Below are 21038 nucleotides of genomic sequence, written 5' to 3'. Positions count from 1 at the left end.
ACAATTACCTGTTTTCCGTACTGTAGGAATTGATGCGAGTGCAAATACTGTTTCTGTTAGCCGGGTAAAGAGGAATTGCCCTGAGAGCTCCAAGCTACGGTACTTTTATACGGGTGATGCTCGTGGGGGTTGAAATCTGGTCACGACAGACGGATCTGTGAATGACAGTTATCTCCTTGAGGAAATATTGAAGAAATTCATCCATTTTCTTTTTTAATTATTATATAAGCCCTAGCATTGTTTATGACAGAAATCTTAATGTACCTGGTCGGGAGAAGATATATTTCTTCTCCTTCTTACTTTAGAAATAACTTTCTGATGACATACCATTTCATTATAATATTTCTTCACAGCATCACGACGAATCGAAATTTCTGAAGATTATTATTTTTTCATCCAAAGATGTTGGCCATGAATTTCTTGGACACCTTGATCCTTCTCCTTAATTTTCCATGATGGTTCACCATTCTCCTAAAAGTTCCTAAAAGGTTCCTCTTTTTTCTTTTTTCGCAACAACATCCTCTTTGAGAATTTTATTTTTTATGTATAATAAATTTAACACACACGTGTGACGAAAGTAATGACAATTGTAGCGGATATAAAGGAAGCAATAGGACTAACAAAAGTACCAATATGCTCCGATTAATATGCATTATTTTCATCATTACTGTTATTCTGGGTCATTGACGCTCCTCCTAAGTTGCCTTACATATTGAAAGAGCAGATCAAAGTCGAGTAAGAATCTTACTGAAGGTATTGGCGCTCACATTTATACGCCCGCGCTTACGATTAGCAACGTTCACAAACACGCAGTGCATGAACGTCTTATCTACAGTTACGACGCACTGCTTTCCAGTTAACGATACGATAACGCAAACATATGGAATTTATGTATACATTTACGTTGTAAAAGAATATTAGAGCTCTCAGGTATTCAACTTTACGATTATTTACAATGTCTTTTGCTTCTGGCTCATTAACGACGCCTCGCGCGATTTCTCCCTTGGCCTCCCTTTGCAGACGAATACGAGAAAAGTTTCCTTAATTCTTAAAGGATAAGGCTTCAAGAGAATGTCTTATTTAGACGAATTTAAAAATGCGAATCGTATATTGTAATTTCAAGATATATGGTAATACCATTTGTTTTTGACTCGTTTTAACGGCGTTTCGTGTGATTTCTCATGTTCTCGCTTCCCTTTGCAAAAGAACAGGAGGAAACTTTCGTTAATTCTTAAAAGACGAAACTTCGGAAGGATGTTCTATTTGAACGAATTGAAAAATTACATTGTAATTTCGTACATGAAACATATAGAGATCGAAACGAAATACGTAATAAATTACAATCGCAAAGTAATGCAATCTTATTATACAGTTCCAATAATTAAGGAATTGTATTTATTCATGAGACGCCTACACGAAGATGAAGAGCGATAAATAACGAAGATAGGTTCGATATCCTTCGCAGTTGGGCAGTTACGAATAGAGGGGAAGAATGTGAGGACAAAGGAAAACGAAAAAGTAAAAGAAAGAGAAGGAAAGAGGAAGGAGAGGAAGAGAGCCTAGAGTTCCAAGAGTCCATACACGATAATCGAAATCTTTGTAACCTGGGATAGGTGTGGGTCACTAACCAGCAACCGGCAGAAAGCTGGCTTGAGACTGGTACCGTGGCCTTGATTCTTTCTTAAGACCCTTCAATCCAAACTTGAAGGCATGTGTCGCGTGTCGATCATGTTACAATTCAGTTTTCCTCATACGCGAGACTTGCCTTATACGTTGCGTCGGTTCTTCGAAAATCACCAAGCAATCTTGTTTAGCTATTTGTCCCTATCCCTAGAAATCTCTTTCGTAGAACTCTCCCTTTTCTTTCACTTCACATTTGTAACTCGAATTCGTCGAATAATCATGAAATTAACACCATTGATGATGTAATTAAAAGCTGTTTGATTTCTTCGCTACAAGTATCGTAACTTTAATTGACGAATGGATTCCCGTGGCTTTCCCAAGGATTCCACTCCTTTCCAACGCGTGTTGTGTAAATCACATAGGCGATGTAGTTGAAAACATCGGGACACGGTCCAAATGAAACAGACGTTTTGGCCTCCTGAATTATCTATTGGTCTCCTGTTAATAGCTTTTTCGTGTACATATTCGTGGCAAAATATTAAACGATCGTCCAAGCTGAGGTTTCTAGGAGGAAAGATGCATTAATGGTTTCTATTAGTTACACGAGACAATGTATTATTCTATCGGGTCAAGGCTCCTGAAGAATCATGGAATCACATCAAATTTCGTTGGTCATCCTCGATACTTTCCCTTTCTCAAGTTTTCAATTTCTATTATTTTTTTCGTGAAACCAGCGCGCTATTGATCGCATCTCGCGGCTAGAGAGAAGATAAGAATCCTTGTAAGAGGGACGACGGTACACGTCTGTGTCGAATTTTGTATCTATCATATATACAGTTTTGTCATACGACGTTCCTTGCCGTGTGACTTAATTATGCATTCCGTTTAGCCGTTAAAGCGCTTTAACAGGTTTTACGTACGAAAAACTCATACAACCTGTATCGAAACACATTTGACTTCCCGATGCCAATGAACTTCAAAGATGAACGTCAATAATCCGTTCCCGCTGTTCTGGTCCCTGGTCCTCGAACGCAAACTGGATCTTTCACGCCGAATTCGTTTGGGAAACGAAGAACAATTAATCGATTGGCATTCTGAAATTTGAATACCTGTCCCGTCCCGTCTAACTCCTCGTAGCTACGCATCTGTCTCCGTTCTTCCACTTTTGTTCTCTCGTTTCACCGAGAAACGTCACCTTCCCTCGTCTTTCACCAAATTTAATCGCGGATCGACGGACTAGAAGCCCGTACTTTCATTACTTAAATTTTGGTTTTAGCGTAAATGATCTTCATCTCTTTTTCTCTTCTTTTCGCTATTAGAAAGAAAACAAGCCGATAAAACAACCGGTCGCAAGTTCAAGGCGAATCGGCTATTCCATAAAGTACCTTATTTTTAGGATTCTCGGGGATACCTGTACCGCTACAATCAATTCCCAAATTCTCCAATGGGACGAGTCTCTTCTTCGCTTGACTTCCAACTCGCTACTTTTTCTTTGTTCGTCGCTAAACTCGACACAAAGGTTTGGAAGCCTTTATTTCTTAACGATCCTATCAACGTTATCCTTTTTCTTCCCCGCCGTTCTGCCGCTTTATCGCCCGGACTTTTATCTAACACGCGAAAGCTATAACAACGAGAAATTCATCGATTCGTGGAATTAATAAAATTTGTTTTTCTGAACTTACATGCCACGAGATCGCAACTGAAGGATTGTAATGTAACGAAGGCATATTTTTCGTTACCAGGTTATTAAAAGAAATATTTTGTATTATTCCAAAACTCGTGCCTAGCTTAATTAAAAAGAAGAAAAGAATGCTATTGCAGAGAGAGTCGAGGTGAATTTGTTTGCTGGGTATATGTAGGTATTTCGATATCTGGCACACGCTATCCCGTCGATAATAAATTCGCAAATTACGATCGTAAGCTTCGTGGCGGAAGCATTCACGGCAACGGGTTTCCAGTATCATTGAAACCAAGGTATACTAAACAGAGAACGAGTATGGCATTCGTAACGGATCGCATTATCCTAGAGACACAGTATCATACTAATCAGCTCTAGCGCAAACCAAAACACTACTGCATGGGATAATGTTGTGCAGGCACGACACGATAACACTTCCACTTGTATTCGAACTGATAATGCACTTGTTTATCACAATGCACTAATTTAATGATCTAGTAGGAATCGTCGTACTTTTTTGCAGCAGTTAACGCGTCGCAATGGAGCGGAGCAGGCGCAGTTATAAATTGTAAGTTCATTCAATTTCAATTTCCGGCATAAACAATTCTATCGCAGTCGTAAAGCGATATGCGAAATTGTCAAGAGTAGGACGTATATCGCATATCAACTTCGGAAGTGTCACAATCCGAAATAATTTAGTTAAAAGAATATCAAAGGAGGATTTCCAGGACTAAGCATGGAAAATTACAAAAATAATACTTGTTGGCCATCGTTTGTTGAAGTTGATTCTTTTTGCCAATATTATGTATTTAGGAAATAATTTTTTAAACGAAATGATTTCTCCCGAAAGACTTGATTGAGTCGCGTTACTTTCAAAATACATGTACATCGTAACGTTATCATTACATTTTCCCTTATATACGACGAATAACAATTAAATAGAAAAGGAAAAACAGTAAATTATATATACACGCGTATATTTTTAAAACAACCTATATCCGAGTTCTAATGAGAGACTTAAAGCATTTGTTTCACTCGATAAAGCATCATCGAAAAAGGCTTTACTGCTAATCGGATCCATTTCACGAAACTATTGCACGAGATAAGGGTTAAAAGAGAAACGAAAATGGTTATACGTATGTGGCGGGGAAAGATAAAGTCATATATATCGGGATTAGAAGCTACGAAACCGACGAGATGCAAGTTAAGGTGCAGGATCACGCACACAAAATCGCTGGACGGTGTGTCGTTGCCTCGAGACAAGGCGTATCGCGCCGCGTTGAGAATTGGTGTACGTACACTGTCATGTTCTTCGTGGTCAAGGACGTCGGAGACAGGGTCTCTGCGTAGGGTGCGGGAGCCGCGGGGTCCCTAGGCGATGGAGTAGGTATATATGGGCGTCCCCGCGCGTTCAGAATACCAGATTCATGCAAGTTAGCCCTCCCCGCGAAGCGGGTGGTGCGCTTTGAAAAATTCATCGCGAACGACCTGACGGAGTAGTTGTCCGGAGGGGCCCGGTCACGGCTTCTCAATCATCATCGGTCAGTGCAGTAGAATCGGCTGCCATTCACGCTTCTTCGGATCCGTCAGTTTGTAGAGCGCTCGCAACCTGGACACCTTCTGCTGCACAACGTCCCTTTGTTACTCGCTTACGCCAAGGTTCGTCCGTTTTCTTAATTAAATTTGTTCGATTCTTATTAGATATATATTATAACGAGATTATCAGATGTATATTTTTTATTAGATAAAAATATAGTTGCTTTCTCGCGGCGAAGAAAATTATTCATGTTCTAGGTCGCAGTTGTTGAGTTTTCGTGACACATTGCTTTCAGAATGTAAATTTCAACTTTTTCACGAGTTTGCGTCTTCCCTGTAATTTGCACGGATCCGTTATTAACCGCAGAAAATTACATCTCTATATGCGTGCGACCATAATTTACTACCACTGGAACGCGCTTCTCGGTGATAAACTAAAAAAAAAGAAGACGATGTAATATTCAGTCTATTAAGTAGTCGTTAAAGCAGTTTGATTCTCGTTAAACATTGATCGATTGACTTATACATATATTTTTAGTATCGTTGGATATTTTACAATTTTTGTCTCGTCTAAACCCGTATTAGAAACTAATGAATTCTTGAAAATGTCGTGAATCTGTTCGAGTCTAGTTGTACAGTTGTTTAGTTGTAAAATGCGTAGAAGAATACGAGACCGCTGAAATGCATGATAAATGGCCTGTCATCGAAGGTATTGTCATTGATATTTGTTGTATCGGAAGAGTGGTAGTTGAAGACTGGCCAGCAAACATTGTCCTCCTTGCGGTCGCTTCCACCTACGAGCGTCGCATTTTTAATGACTAAACATCATTGCGAAGATTCACGTAGCGGCGCGTGTCTTTGTCCTCGGGTGAATCAGCGCACGGTGTTCGCATAAATTTCGATTTTGTGGTTCATATTGTTATACGCATGTCCCCCATGTCCGACGATTCGTCATGCAGTTATCAAGCAAGCTGGTTTAAGTAAAAGTACATAAATATCAAGGTTACTGTCTAGATTAAATTCCATGAAAAATCTCTCGTTCATTTGTTTTCTTCCTTACGGTCGTTCCTAAGGATTCTTCTGCAAAAGAAATATTAAATTTACTTGACGACGAAGATAAAGTGGACACGTGTGAAATTTACTAATAGAAAAGTCTACTTCTCATTACGTTTCGCCGCGGTGATTTTAAACGTTAAATGTGTGAACCACAGAAAAGCACGATAGATCATATTTCTTGTCTTCGATAGAAGAGAGATTCCACAAACGACTTCACATCGCAACTATCTTTGCATTCGATCTGGAACTAAATATGTGTTTTTATCTTGAATATACCCATAACATTAATTATGCAGGCCGATATTAATTAAGTTCAACTAACATTATTCGTTTCTCACAAGATATTGTAAGTCTACCACGTATTTTGAAAAGGCTTATATCTTCGAATCTATGGGATTATTCCTTTCTTCAACTATTTCATATTAAAGTACTTCTTTTCTAGCCACTAAATATGACATAAAAGTAAAAAGATCAAGAGAAATGGACTGTTTCATATTCGTATGGAATCTTCAAGACTTACAATATACCTCACTATTAATTATCAGATATCTAAGTGTGTATGATTATATATAGTTTTATATAAAAACTTCCATTCCGAGCTCGTTAGCATTCCAGAAAGCCAAGAAAGATGCCCTTTAAGGATATCGTATATATTAGCGCTTGAAGAATGATCGTTTTTCAACGTACCGTGATCGACTGAGCTCGCCGAAGAGCAATTATCGCAGCAGTCAGAGCCCTTATAATGCGGAGCACATTTCGTTCTATATTATTTTTCAGTGTCTTGAGCGCAGGACAGGTTTACCGATCAACATGTAGATAGGTACGTTGTAAAACTGCGTCTGAATAAATCGCCTAGCCTGCATTTAGCACCCGATAATTCACGCGTAAAGTATCTCTACTCGTTAATTACCACGTTTTGTACTTGTCAGATACGTTGTCAAGTTTAATCGATGTCGTTGCTAATTTATCCGTCGATCATTCAAACTTGTACCTCTTCACGCGAATGCTTTTACAATTGATGGTTGTTTTCTGTTAAAAAGAAACTAGAGTTGCTTGACACAAACATACATGGTCAAACAAACGACTAAGTCGCTAAGATAGGAATTCGGAAATTAATAATATCATATCTATAACTACCGGTTGCAGCAGAGTTCCATTTATCTGAATTTGTTGGAAGATAGTTTATACAATAATCGGAGTTCATGTATTAAGAGTTTTTCCAATTTTACTTATTATTTTTCAGAAAAGATTCGGTTAATCTGACCACAAGTACAATTTCGTTCCAGTATATGGAATTCTACCGTATAGTTTTAATAGCTATGATTTTATGCCAGCAACTAGGAAGATATCGTATTCATCACTTTTTTTCTTTCAGCGATGATTCCTTGGCTGATCCTGCTCCTCGTGGCCTCAGCGGCCGCAGGACCATCCTACTTAAAATCTATTCCTGACATATTACAACCACCTCCATTGGATTCTATCGAAAGAGAAGCAGATGCAGAAATCATCAGTCTGCCTTCGTTTCAACGAGGCGCCGTCGAAGGTCCTCCGATGATCGAGAACCCGTTGATGGATCCTTCCATCACCCATGCTGAATACGGATCGGAGAGATTTCCCCTGCGTGACGCGGTCGAAGCGTTGCCCGCAAACAAGATCGGCTTTCAAGTCGTCAGTCTACCTCTACAAGATTCCTCGCAGTTAGTATTGCCATAAAAAATACACATTACATATCTTGTTTCATAAGCGCGTTCTTCTTCGATATGGAATTTCATTTGCAAAGAATCGGCATTCACCTTGTACTTACCATTCCATGATTAATTTATTGACGACTGCTCGCCGAGGTTGCAAATTGAAGCTGCTAATGGGCCTATTCGATGTTTCTGGTTAACTGTTTGTCCATTGGATAATTAACAAAAGATGATTAATACTGATTTAGGGGCCGAGTACCTTTAAGAGACGCCGTGGAACATCGGGAAGCTCCTTTCTTCGGTAATTTCGACCATGAATCCATCTGGATCGAGCCATTAGCACCACCAACTTTAACAAGGACCGAGCAAATCATTAATCCAAAAGTGGTATGCCATTTGGACTCCAGCGCGGTTCACAGGATGGAGCCGTTCTCTTTGTTTCCCCAATCCGTGCCGGACCATCGATGCAGCCATCTGATTTATATTGCTGCCACTTTGGGTACTTCATCTCTTGACTAAGATAATTAATAAAGCAATTGATAATACTATTTACTTGTAAATTATAGTAATGATATATACATATATTTGTTCATAATACACAATATCTATTTATTATGGCATTTACACGCTAATTAATTAGGTCTAAATATATTAAACTTCGTATAATTCGGTAATACCTTCATATAAGTGCAAAAACATAATGATGATAAAAATGAAATATAGATCCTGATAAGGGAAACGCTTTTTGTAGCTATTATAGATATGTAATATTACTATTTAGTAATCAATGCATACTTATAATTAACTAACATAGTGCTATTAATGGTAGAACAAGCAAATAGCGAATAATTTTCCCATTTTCAGACCCGGAAGAGCTGGTTGTCGTTTCAAGGGACCGCGAATATGACGAGATCAAGGGTAAAGTGATCAAACTCCGTTAATTCGCGAGTAAAGAATGAATATATAGTTGAAATCCCGTTAATTTATTCCATCAATTCGAATAGGTGGATATAAGGCAGTAACGGGACATCGATCGAGGGATCCAGCATTGCGAGTACTCGTCTCGATCACGGCCCCAAATCGCGGGAAACTGTTTTCTGAAGTGACCAAGAACCATTGCACCCTGCACTGTGAAAAATTTGGAAAATCCATCTTAAGTTTTCTCGAAGCGCACGACTTCGACGGCGTTGAAATCGATTGGGATGGTTCGCCAGATCGCTTCAATGACTTGAAACTCTTGTTGAGAACGATTAAGAAACTTTTCGCTGATCGGGAATATATTCTCGCGATTGTTCAAAAGCCGGACGATCCGGTGGATCAGGAAATCACTTCTGTAGCCGATTTAGTTCTTCTGAGAGCTTGGAGAGACAGTCCTGCGTTCAGAAGAGAAAAATTGGCTCTTCATCCCGCACCATTGAAGTATGTTGCTCGAGTGACGAATAAATGGATCGATCAAATCCCGACAGAACACAGATCGAAAATTATTCTTGGTTTACCCGTGTTTGGACAAGGATATACTTTAAAATTTGGAAATTTTACGGACACTGGTGCACCTATTATCGGGCCGGGGATTGAAGATGTTTATACCAAGCAGAAAAATGGAAGAATGGCTTACTATGAAGTAATTATTAATAGCTGTATCTTACCTAAGAAAGACTACTATAAGCTATATCATTCTGTACTTTCTTATTATTATCTATAGATCTGTGAGAAATTGGAAGATGGATTGTGGACCTCTGGAAGAGACGAGGAAGGGCCATACATAAAACGTGGTGATCAGTGGGTTGGTTACGAGGATCCATTGTCGGTGAAAATCAAAGTGGCTTACGCTAGATCAGTCAGACTCGGTGGAGTTTCTTTATGGTCCCTTGATTTGGACGATTTTCAAGTTAATATCATGCTACTTTTATTACACAATTAAAACACATGAATATTATCATATGACGCATTTAATATATATTTTCAGGGTATTTGCGGTAATTTGTGGCCTATGTTGAACGCTGCAACCGAATCGATAGGCTTGTATGATGAGGTAGAACTGAACGAATGTTCCACTGATGGTCTATCTAGTGACCCGGAAAATTGCTCAGGATTCTATTCCTGTCACAATGGTAGACGAATTCATTCATTTTATAATTCTTTTTCTCAGAAAATTTTTTGATAATTTTAAAATCAGTTTGATAATTATATTATTCGTATCTTCGTATGGACATAGGAGTGCGATATCGAGGTCAATGCGGACCAGGAAGATTCTTCGATTCTATTAATGGCCGTTGCGTAAAAGCGAATTCGAACATTTGTAAACCAGTACAAATCGATAAAATGCAAGGAAATCGTTACCAGACTGATATAAGGGAGACACAAGCATTTCAAAAGTTAGAGATTTCTCCGAAGAAGGGTCCCCGTGTAGTCTGCTACGTAACTTCGTGGTCGCTCTACCGCAAAGGAGATGGACTGTTCGCTCCAGAACGATTAGACTCCCGCCTATGCACCGATATAATCTATGCGTTCGCTGGATTGAATCCAGACACATTGCTCATCCAACCGTTAGATCCTTGGATCGACATAGAACACAGTAATTATATTAAAGTATAAATATAAATACTAAAAGAAATCAGAATGATAGGGTTTTATGTAAAAAATTCCAGCAAAGAACTGTTTCATATTTATACATATAATTTTTATAAAAAATTCCAAATCATTTCGCTTGCTTTGAGTAAGACGAGCTTAATTCTTTATCTTTATTAAATAAAAAATAAATATTTTCAGATTTATATGAGCGAGTGACGAAGACCAAAGGATCAAAAGTGCTCTTAGCCATCGGAGGCTGGACAGACAGCACTGGTGACAAATACTCTCGTTTGATAAGCAATAACGTTGCACGTCGCAAATTCGTTGCATCTACGATAAACTTCTTGAAGAAGCACAACTTCGACGGCCTATCCTTCGAATGGAACTATCCAAAATGTTGGCAAAGTAATTGCAGAAAGGGACCCGATTCCGACAAGCCCAATTTCACCAAATTAATCCAGGAACTGAGAAAAGGGTTCGATCAACAGGAACCGAGGCTTACGTTAGCCGTAGCATTCTCAGGTTATAAAGAAGTGATCGATAGAGCCTATGAAGTCCATGAAATTTCGGAAATGGTGGATTTCATATCAGTGATGACGTACGATTATCACGGTGCTTGGGAGGCAAAAACGGGTCACTTGTCGCCCTTATTTGGAAATACCGATGACATCAATCCATACTATAATGTGGTAAGTTTTGCAACAAGGTACATTCTGTGGGACAAGAAGAATTTATTATCAAATTTTGTTTAGAATTCCACGATGGAGTACTTGATAAATCTTGGAGCGGACAAATCGAAACTTTTGGTAGGCATACCTTTATATGGACAAGCTTATCGATTGTCTAGTGAAAATTTAACAAGCCTTGGAGATCCTGCCACTGGACCTGGAACTGCTGGAGAATTTACCAAACAACCTGGGATGCTGGCCTACTACGAAGTTTGTGACAGAGTCAAGAACAAGGGCTGGGAGATAGGATTAGGTAAAAAGCCAAAAGAAGAAAGAAAATATCTATCTTTTGACCCAAAATGTTCCATTTTAGGGCCAAGTGCGTATCGCAGAGACCAGTGGGTAGGCTACGACAATCAGGAGAGTGTCTTCGCGAAAGGAGAGTACATTTTGAAACGTGGTTATGGAGGTGCAACACTGTGGACAGTGGACTTGGACGACTTTTTAAATCGCTGTTGTTCGGAATCCTTCCCATTATTGAAGAGCATAAATCGTGCACTAGGTGAATTGGTTCATTCACGAATCATCTTGAAATCGAAATATAAATCTCAAGTACCTGAAAAGTAGAAATGTGTATGTTAAATTGTAGGTCGTTTAAAGAATAAAGCTTCAGAAGGATGCGGACGCCCACCAGAACCAATTACACCACAACCTCCAACGTTGACGACTCACAGTGACGCAGTGGGAGACACTCCTCGACCAACGACGCCAATGGCAAAGCCAACCACGTGGCCAATGTGGACTGAAAAGCCGAGTACAGACAGTCATCATACAACTACTACTTGGCCCACTTGGACTTGGAAACCAAGCAAACGACCAGAATCAACGACTAAAAGCAGTACCACGGTCTGGTGGACTCAATCAACCAGCACTGCTTCTTCAACATGGACTTCAACCAAGTACTGCATACTAAATATATGTTATTTATAATTAATAAGTATGTATTTTTTATTATACCTTTTACCATAAAATAATTGTAGAGCACCGGAGCAATTAACAACAGAAGCCACGCAAGGTATAGAAAAACCAACAGACTCCTCGAAACCAGAACAGCCGTGTATGATAGGAGAATACGTGCCGGATCCTGATAACTGCAACAACTACTTTAGATGCGTGCTTGGTGAATTGCAACGCGAACAATGCGCGCCAGGATTACACTGGGACGCGAAACGACGCATTTGCGATTGGCCAGCTGCGGCGAAATGTCAAGCAGAGACAGGTAAGTTTTCCCATTCTTATCATATGCATTTATTCATCAAAGAAAACTATTCGATTCAATAAAGCGAAAGAAGCTTAGCTACCAGAATAACTTCTTGCGTAAAGGTATCCCTAATGACATTAAAATTTTCTGATATTTGAATGATGAATATATTTCTTGTCAATCAAATACTTTATTCCTTGGTCAATTGGTTTCTATTTTTTAAAGTTGACAATATTGACTCTGTAAAAAAAGTATATTATGTTACATATAAGAGATTCAACTTACTTTGTTATCAATATTCTATGATAATTATACAATGTATCCTTCTACGTAACTTCTTGAGACGTTGTCATCGACAGATGCACCGATTCATTAGGAATAACGCAAACCTGTTTATCCGCATGCAATATCAGTAAACATCTTCATTTCTGCATACGTCTTTCTACTAATTTTGCAATCGCCGCCTCCAGGCAAGCATCTTCCCTTTGTAATCAATTCGATTCGTATGCGACGCTCAGTGTCAGCGAGAGTTCTACACTGTTCGTGTCTTTTTTCTCGTTGTCTGGTCAAAAGATGATTTACGTTAATCACATAATTCTCATTCTAATCTCAGTAAATCCCACTTTGATGCAAGTGTACAAAATTTCGCGACCATTTGGTATAAATACATCCATAAACATAAAACAAAGAAATTACTAACTCTAAAAGCACTTTGTGGTGAATTTTAACATCTTTTGTACTTCTCTTTAAAATAGGTTCCGTGACTCAAAAACCATCATGGACCACCATGAGAACTACCACTACGAAAAAACCAACTACGTTATTCGTACCTTCTTCACCCAAACCTATCACCCAAAAACCAATTATGGAAACTTCGAACGGAAAGCCGCCAAAAAATTGTGTACACGGCGAATATTACTCCTATCCAGATTCCTGCTCAAGTTTCCATATCTGCGTGAATGGAAATTTAATTTCTCAACAATGTGGACCAGGATTGAACTGGAACAAGGAGAAGGGTATGTGCGACTGGGCTTTCAAGAATCCTTGCATCGAGAAGCCAAAGAAAACGGCCTCCTTGGTTGCAGGAGGTATCAAGTCAACTGTAAGTAAACTATTATGAAAATTATTGATATCATTAAAATTACAAGTCACGAATTTATCGAAGTAACTGAGAATATTTTTTATTGTTTTCTTTTAGTCGTGTACGCCTGATAGTTACACTGGCGTTCCAGGAGATTGTGAAAGCTTCCAAGCATGTTTATGGGGTCGCTACGAAGTATTCCGTTGCGCTCCAGGATTGCACTTTAATGAGAGAACTCGAATATGCGACTGGCCATCTAGAGCTAATTGTCAAGATAACTCTGTATCAACAGATAATCAAGATTCCAACACACCTAGCGATAAGCCAATTAATCATCCAACGAGTACTGAAAAGCCTTGGGTAGCAAGCACCACTCAAGCTACGACCACCTTGTCACCAGCTGTGATAGATGCTGACAAAGTTTCTCCATTGTCTGGCCATTACAAAGTAAAATCATTATCGTAATTAAACTACTGATAGTTATACAAATTCATATTTTTATAAATACAGCTAAAAGAATAGGACCTAGGCAGAAATTTCTTTCTCCTATTAAATATTATAACAAGTACTGTACTTTGGATATTTTATATATATTTGCATTTACATCTTTAAATATCCCGTAAATGCATAGAATCCACGGTTCAGTTATTGCTCATGTACCAATGCCATGTCTGATCTCTTATTTCTTCATTGTTAGATCGTGTGTTACTTCACGAATTGGGCCTGGTATCGAAGAGGGGTAGGTCGTTATCTTCCTGAACATATCGATCACACCCTTTGTACCCATATCGTTTATGGATTTGCCGTTTTGGATTATTCAGACCTAATCATCAAGGCTCACGACTCCTGGGCGGATTACGACAATCGTAAGTCATTTGTTAAAATCATATTGACATTCCCAAACACGGAGTGTAAATATAAATGTAAATCTATGCCGAACAGATTTTTACGAACGCGTAGTCGCGTACAAGAAACGTGGGTTGAAAGTATCTCTTGCTCTGGGAGGTTGGAACGATTCAGCTGGAGACAAATACAGTCGTCTAGTGAATAATCCTACTGCTAGGAAAAGGTTCATTGAACAAGCAATCCAATTCCTGGAAAAATATGATTTCGATGGGCTTGACTTGGATTGGGAATACCCAGTTTGCTGGCAAGTACGTGTATATCAACATTAATAGATATACATGAACATGCATAATGTATATCGTATAAAATATACATAAATATTCTAACTCCTTACGTACGTATATGAAAATTAATGAACATTACATTTATCTTAGGTTGACTGCAATAAAGGTCCATCTTCAGATAAACAAGGCTTCGCAGATTTGCTTAAAGAACTGAGCAATGAATTGAGACCCAGAGGATTATTACTCAGTTCAGCGGTTTCGCCGAGCAAGCAAGTGATCGACAAAGGCTACGATGTTCCAGCACTCGCTAAATATTTGGACTGGATTGCAGTGATGACTTACGATTTCCATGGTCAATGGGATAAGAAAACTGGCCACGTAGCGCCGCTCTACTACCATCCTGACGATGACTACTATTACTTCAACGCAAATTATTCCATCAATTATTGGATCGCTAAAGGAGCTCCTCGTAGAAACATCGTTATGGGTATTTATTTCTTGTTTTACAATATTATATTATAAGTAGATTGTGGGTTTTTATACAATTTTATATCAATGATATTATATTTCAACCACTAAATACTATAAAGAGTACTTTATTTTGGATATTTTTTATATCTTTGTATATTATGTGCAATCTCGCACTTTTAAATTTCTCTTAAATGCCATAAAAATCCGCAGCCCAATTATAAAAATACGAATTAAATATTCATCTAACTGACTTATGCCAATAACAGGAATGCCATTGTACGGACAGTCGTTCTCCATAAACGACCGCAACGCAGGTACAGGATTAAATGTGCCAGCTAGTGCTGGACAAGCAGGTGAATTTACTAGAGCTGCAGGATTCTTGTCCTATTACGAAATTTGCGATAGGATTCGGAACCGTGGATGGAACGTCGTTCAAGATTCAGAACACAGAATGGGTCCCTATGCGTATAAGGGCACTCAGTGGGTGAGCTTCGACGACGCTGACATGATTCGACGGAAAGCTGAGTATGTTAGAGACATGGGTCTTGGTGGTGGAATGGTCTGGGCGTTGGATCTCGATGATTTCCGGGGACGCTGCGGCGAAGGACCGCATCCATTGATGCATACTCTTCAAAAAGTTTTAGCTAGTCCTCCCAACAAAGATGAAGAACGTAATTAATTTTTATTCAATTAATTTCTAGCTGTTTATCTTTGTCTTCAGTTTTCGGTTTATATATATATATATTTTTATTTTGGGTTTCGTTTGTAGTTGAGAAGCCACCGATTACAGTGGAAGATTTAGATCAAGGTCCGATGACGCCCATGGTAACATCCACCACTGTTAAGACACCCGTGCCATCTTCAACGTCGAGGGATCAACTGCAACCTGACGATAAATTCAAAATGATTTGTTATTTTACAAATTGGGCCTGGTATCGTCAAGAAGGAGGGAAGTTCTTGCCAGAAGATATAGACCCTGATCTGTGTACTCATGTTCTATATGGTTTCGCGGTACTCGATGGATCGCAGTTAACGATTAAACCACATGATTCATGGGCTGATATAGACAACAGTAAATATCGAGATACATTCCATACAATTTTTCTTTCTCTCTATGTACCATTGTATTATCATTTCTAGAGTTCTACGAAAGGGTCGCGGCTTTAAAATCGAAGGGAATAAAGGTATTAATGGCTATTGGGGGATGGAATGATTCAGCAGGTAACAAATACAGTCGTTTGGTGAATTCACCATCAGCTAGACAAAGATTCATCACGACTGTGATACAATTTATCGAAAAATACGAGTTTGAAGGCTTGGATTTAGATTGGGAGTATCCAGTATGCTGGCAGGTAATAAACTCGCGTGTTTATTCATTTATAATCTTCGATATGATTGTTCGATCAGTAAAAAGTAATATGTCGATAAATAAATTTTAGGTCGACTGTAAAAAAGGTCCAGCTACAGACAAAGAAGGATTCGCTAGTTTAGTGAAGGAATTGAGTGAACAATTCAAACCAAGAAGTTTACTGTTATCCGCTGCGGTTTCCCCGAGCAAACGAGTCATTGACACAGGCTATGACGTACCAAGCTTGGCGAAATACTTGGACTGGATATCTGTAATGACGTATGACTACCATGGTCAATGGGACAAGAAAACCGGTCATGTGGCGCCACTGTATCGACTGCCCAATGACTGGGAGCCAACTTTTAACGCGGTAAGTGCACGTCAAAATTTAAAACCATTAACGATGGATATGTATATCGATAAATCTATTTACATTTGAATCTTATTAATTTTTTAAGAAACGAACTGTAATAAAAACGAAAAATTCTTATCCATGTTTCTCATACAAAAAATTACATATAATTTTTATAAAATATTCTGAACGTCTGCGTATCATTTCTTTTAATATTATTTTAATAATTGTATAGAACTTTTCAATTCATTATTGGATGGAGAAAGGTGCACCAGCGAAAAAGCTTGTAATGGGAGCACCACTGTACGGTCAGTCCTTCTCCTTGGCAGAAAGAAGTGAGAGAGGATTAAACGCACCGACTTATGGCGGCGGTGAAGCCGGCGAAGCAACAAGAGCCAGAGGTTTCCTGTCTTATTACGAAGTAAGTATTCTACTTTCCTAATTTCTTATTTTTCTCTCTCTTTCTTTTATTGATGTAATATTATGGTCTTAAATAATTATAGATATGCGAAAGGACATTAAAGAAGGGTTGGACCGTGATCCAAGACAAACAACGACGTATTGGTCCCTACGCATATAAAGGTGATCAATGGGTCAGCTTTGACGATACCAGACAAATTAAACTGAAGGCAGAATTAATAAAGGATCTTGATTTGGGCGGCGGCATGGTGTGGGCTCTCGATTTGGACGACTTCAAGAACAGATGCGGCTGTGAGCCTAGCCCGCTTCTGAGAACCATGAACAGGGTTCTAAGAAATTATCCCAAAGGTCCATTGTGTCCAGTAACGAATGGTAAATATTCTTGAAGATGAAAATTCATTTATAAATATATTCGAAATATCGAAGTAAATTTAATAATATTTTAAAAACAGAATTTCTCACAATTGACGCTGGAGAATCCATCATGGGGTCTACGACTACTGAACGACCAAGTTGGGAACCTACTACTTCTACTAAACCAACGTATTTGCCACCAACGTCTACAACCGCGGATCCGGATTCTGATATTGATGATACTATTGAAATAGAAGCTGAGCCACCAATAATAGGTGGTTCACCGGACGACTGCGGCGGTCGTGTATTTGTTCCCCACAAGAAAGATTGCTCTAAGTACTTCTTATGTAATTTTGGAAAGCTTACTGAACACTCTTGTCCTCCTGGTCTGTATTGGAACGAGAATCGTTGTGACTGGCCAGAGAATACCAAATGCCAGGATTCTCAGCGACAAGTAAGAGTTTTACAATCTTAAAGGACCTTGGTGAATCAATGTTTTATTAAGGTCGTGTTTTGCATGAAACTCTCCTCTTTTTTTCCGAGATTAAGCTGCATAGTGACGTAATTTCGCTTTTTAATTTGCAGTCGAACGAGTTATTGCCATTAATCTCTGACCAGGAGAATAACAAGAAAAAAATGATTTGTTATGTAATGAACTGGGCGCGAAAGCGGCCTGGGGTAGGACAATTCCTACCAGAAGATATTGATCTAGATTTGTGTACTCATATAGTTTACGGCCTCGCGAAGTTGGATACGGAACGATTAACTATACAAAATCCACAGGCTGCTAGACAGAAGGAATTTCTTAGTAAAATAGCGGATATTAAAAGCAGAACTGGACTGAAGGTTTTGCTTGGTTTGGGTGGCTGGGATGAATCCACAGATAATAAGTACAGTGAATTGGCACACAATTCGATGGAACGGAAAAAATTTGCGCGCCACGCTGCTCTTTATATTCAGAGTCGCGGATTTGATGGTCTTGACCTCCTTTGGGAGTATCCAGTATGCTGGCAGGTACGAAAAAGTATATAGAAATGCAAAAATAAATTAAACATTTCAAATTCACATAAAGAAATAAAAAATAAAAAGATATAAATAAATAAGTAACTACGCTTATATCACGTTTTATATTATCGTGAATCATTCATGATTCACTCGTACTCTTATAGATTATAAAATTCTTTTGCCATTATTAATCATATTTTGTTTTATCTCTATCTATATATAAATTAATGAACCATTTTCTAGGTTGATTGCAATCGTGGACCATCAAGTGATAGGGAAGCTTTTGGAGCCCTGCTAAAGGAACTAAGCATAACCTTCAAACCTAAAGGATTGCTCCTTTCCACTGGTGTTTCTGCTAGCAAAGAAGTCATCGACGTAGCTTACGATGTTCCAACATTAATCAAATACCTCGATTGGATAAATGTCATGACTTATGACTATCATGGCTATTGGGAGGACAAAACTGGTCACGTAGCCCCGCTTTATCGTAATCCGGATGAGCAGACTAAATACTTGAACGTGAACTTTACAATAATCCATTGGCTGGAACAAGGTGTGCCATCGAATAAACTGATAATGGGCATACCAGCATATGGGCAAAGCTTTACGTTATCGAGAAAATTGCAAGGAAAAGGAACACCGGGCCTTAACGCACAAGTTTCCGGGCCCGGACATCCAGGAGACTTCACCAAATCAGCCGGCATGCTTGCTTATTACGAGGTATATATGAATTTATTATTTGATAGATTAATCATATTTGCATGATAATTAGTTAAATAACATACGCGGTAAATGTTTGACTTAAATTGCTATTGCAATCGAATTAGATTTATCTATGGAAAACTTTCCTATTTTCTCATGTTTACATGGATTGCAACATTAATTTATTTTTATATCCGGAGGTTAAGCCGAATGTTTTCTCTTTTAATAAACATTTTCACAGATATGTAACAACGTAAAAAACAGAGATTGGTCCGTGATCAAGGATTCGAAGAATCTGAGTGGACCGTATGCTACCAGAGGTGACCAATGGGTCAGCTATGAAGATGTATCCAGTGTAATACAAAAGGTAACTAACGTCTATGAATCATTGACGCAAGAATGATACATGAGAATGTTTGCGTTGTAACGTTGTACTTTCATCGCCTAAATATATAGATGTTCACTTGTTTTCTTCCAGACGAAATTCATAAGAGATCTAAATCTTGGTGGCGCCTTGATATGGTCTTTAGATGTAGATGACTTCGCAAATCTTTGTGGCTGTGGAAAATATCCTTTAACAACAGCGCTTAGTCAAGGACTTAGAGGAGAACGAAATCTCAGAATGGATTGTACTTGAGATACACGTACTTTAGACAAACACGCGAGTAATTCACGGATGACAATTCATTGACGTTGCGTTCCACTTTCACGGATGACCATAAATCTCGGATCGACCGTATCAGCCAGCATAAGTACTGTACGGCTAGAATTCACAAACGTAATGTCTCAGGAAGAACAATACAATTTAGAGAAAAAAGAAGAGAACAGCGTTTACCTTGATTCTTGTATCGCGTTACAATTGCCAACAATGTGATTGTATAGGATCAAACAGGATTCTATTTCTGATTCACCTTATTCTCCGTTTCATGGTATAATATTACATATCTCCGTAACGAGTAATTGTGATTAGATCATCTGCTTTAAATCTATCTGCGGATAAAAACATTACATTGATAAAAAAAAAAAAATAATTTTCTATACAACGTTTGTACTCTTTTTTTTCTTTAGTGAATTAATTAACTCGTTATTGATGTAATGGGGCATTACATACGATGAATCGGGAGATAAATATCATATAATAATTCGATTCATTATAATTAAAAAATCGATTACGTATGTTGCGTTTAATGCTTGAACTTTATGTTTGAAATAAAATAAGAAAAATAAACGACATGATAGATAAGTAATCGCATATAAACAAACAAAAATTGTTAGCCTTATTTCATACATCGATACACGTATATAATACGTGTATGGTAGATACCGATTATACAGTATTCATTATAGAATCGTGTGAACGCTTTCATAATGAACAGTTAACATCTATATCCATCATACATGTATCGTCGTATGAAAGAGGCCTAAATTATCTGAAAAACTCTTCCGAGTGACGTGCATAGAATTTTTTTTCGTGCGCAAAAGTAGAGAACATGAAATTGCCAGTACGTTCCTCGGGAAGACAATTTTAATCAAACTCGGAATTGCATGCATGCACTATGTATTATACATACATATGTATTATACATTATATATACATATATGTATAATAAATACACGCAATTTTCATAAAATTTGTATAAGTTATCGGTATAACATTCAGTATAAGATAAAGAACAAAGTGGATTATACGAATGAATTATTTATCCCGAAAGATGAAGGAAATGAGTAATTAACGAGTTTCATTTTGGCAAAGATTTTTATAGCTTGACTCTGATTTGACTTTGATTCAGATTCTGCAGAAAAGTTTGTTTTATATGGAATATTGGCTTGTTAACTGGCTGAGACTTAGTCTAGTCAGTTAACGAGAAATAATTTACAGCGATAATCCTATCTTAATGTGGAATGAATAAAGACATAGATTGAAACAGTAGTATTCTATACCCAGCCCGAGATAACGAAGTTCTAAATTCATCTATATAAAAAGAAAAGGCTTTCTTGACTCAGGACAATGGAAATGAAAGAAATACATTGTAACACTGAAATTTCGCTTCACAAAGATACTTCCTCAAATGATAGAGATAGCAACGGCCAATT

The 21038-nt window shown here is 38.2% G+C and overlaps 1 protein-coding gene and 1 long non-coding RNA gene across 6 annotated transcripts; one reads left to right on the top strand and one right to left on the bottom strand.

The window, feature by feature from the left end:
• Positions 1-14: 14 nt before the first annotated feature.
• LOC122572896 lies at positions 15-3441 on the bottom strand. The gene is made up of 3 exons (XR_006318592.1): positions 3306-3441; positions 328-3244; positions 15-155 (listed from the first exon to the last, which is right to left on the bottom strand). It is a non-coding gene; the product is annotated as an uncharacterized LOC122572896 (long non-coding RNA).
• Positions 835-20869, top strand: LOC122572890 (probable chitinase 10). 5 transcript variants are annotated; one of them, XM_043738531.1, is made up of 29 exons: positions 4829-4960; positions 7269-7590; positions 7830-8080; positions 8446-8499; positions 8586-9202; positions 9284-9469; positions 9548-9692; positions 9797-10156; positions 10351-10841; positions 10905-11133; positions 11194-11382; positions 11470-11779; positions 11861-12099; positions 12837-13183; positions 13280-13609; positions 13860-14028; positions 14105-14316; positions 14443-14779; positions 15030-15434; positions 15533-15835; positions 15904-16115; positions 16203-16481; positions 16699-16884; positions 16967-17255; positions 17336-17691; positions 17823-18251; positions 18486-18962; positions 19186-19311; positions 19423-20869. In XM_043738531.1, the coding sequence occupies exons 2-29, from the start codon at positions 7271-7273 to the stop codon at positions 19579-19581; spliced, it is 8007 nt and encodes a 2668-aa protein (XP_043594466.1). In that variant the 5' UTR covers positions 4829-4960; positions 7269-7270; the 3' UTR covers positions 19582-20869. The 5 variants fall into 5 exon arrangements, with proteins under 5 accessions (XP_043594464.1, XP_043594463.1, XP_043594466.1 ...); XM_043738529.1 differs by lacking the exon at positions 4829-4960 and adding an exon at positions 835-930 and having other exon boundaries at positions 10905-11382; XM_043738528.1 differs by lacking the exon at positions 4829-4960 and adding an exon at positions 3852-3869 and having other exon boundaries at positions 10905-11382.
• Positions 20870-21038: the final 169 nt, after the last annotated feature.

This window comes from Bombus pyrosoma, linkage group LG11, assembly GCF_014825855.1.
Source record: "Bombus pyrosoma isolate SC7728 linkage group LG11, ASM1482585v1, whole genome shotgun sequence".
Taxonomy (NCBI): Eukaryota; Metazoa; Arthropoda; class Insecta; order Hymenoptera; family Apidae; genus Bombus; species Bombus pyrosoma.
Note: the sequence above shows the minus strand (reverse complement) of the source record. Positions and strands in the feature narration are given on the sequence as shown.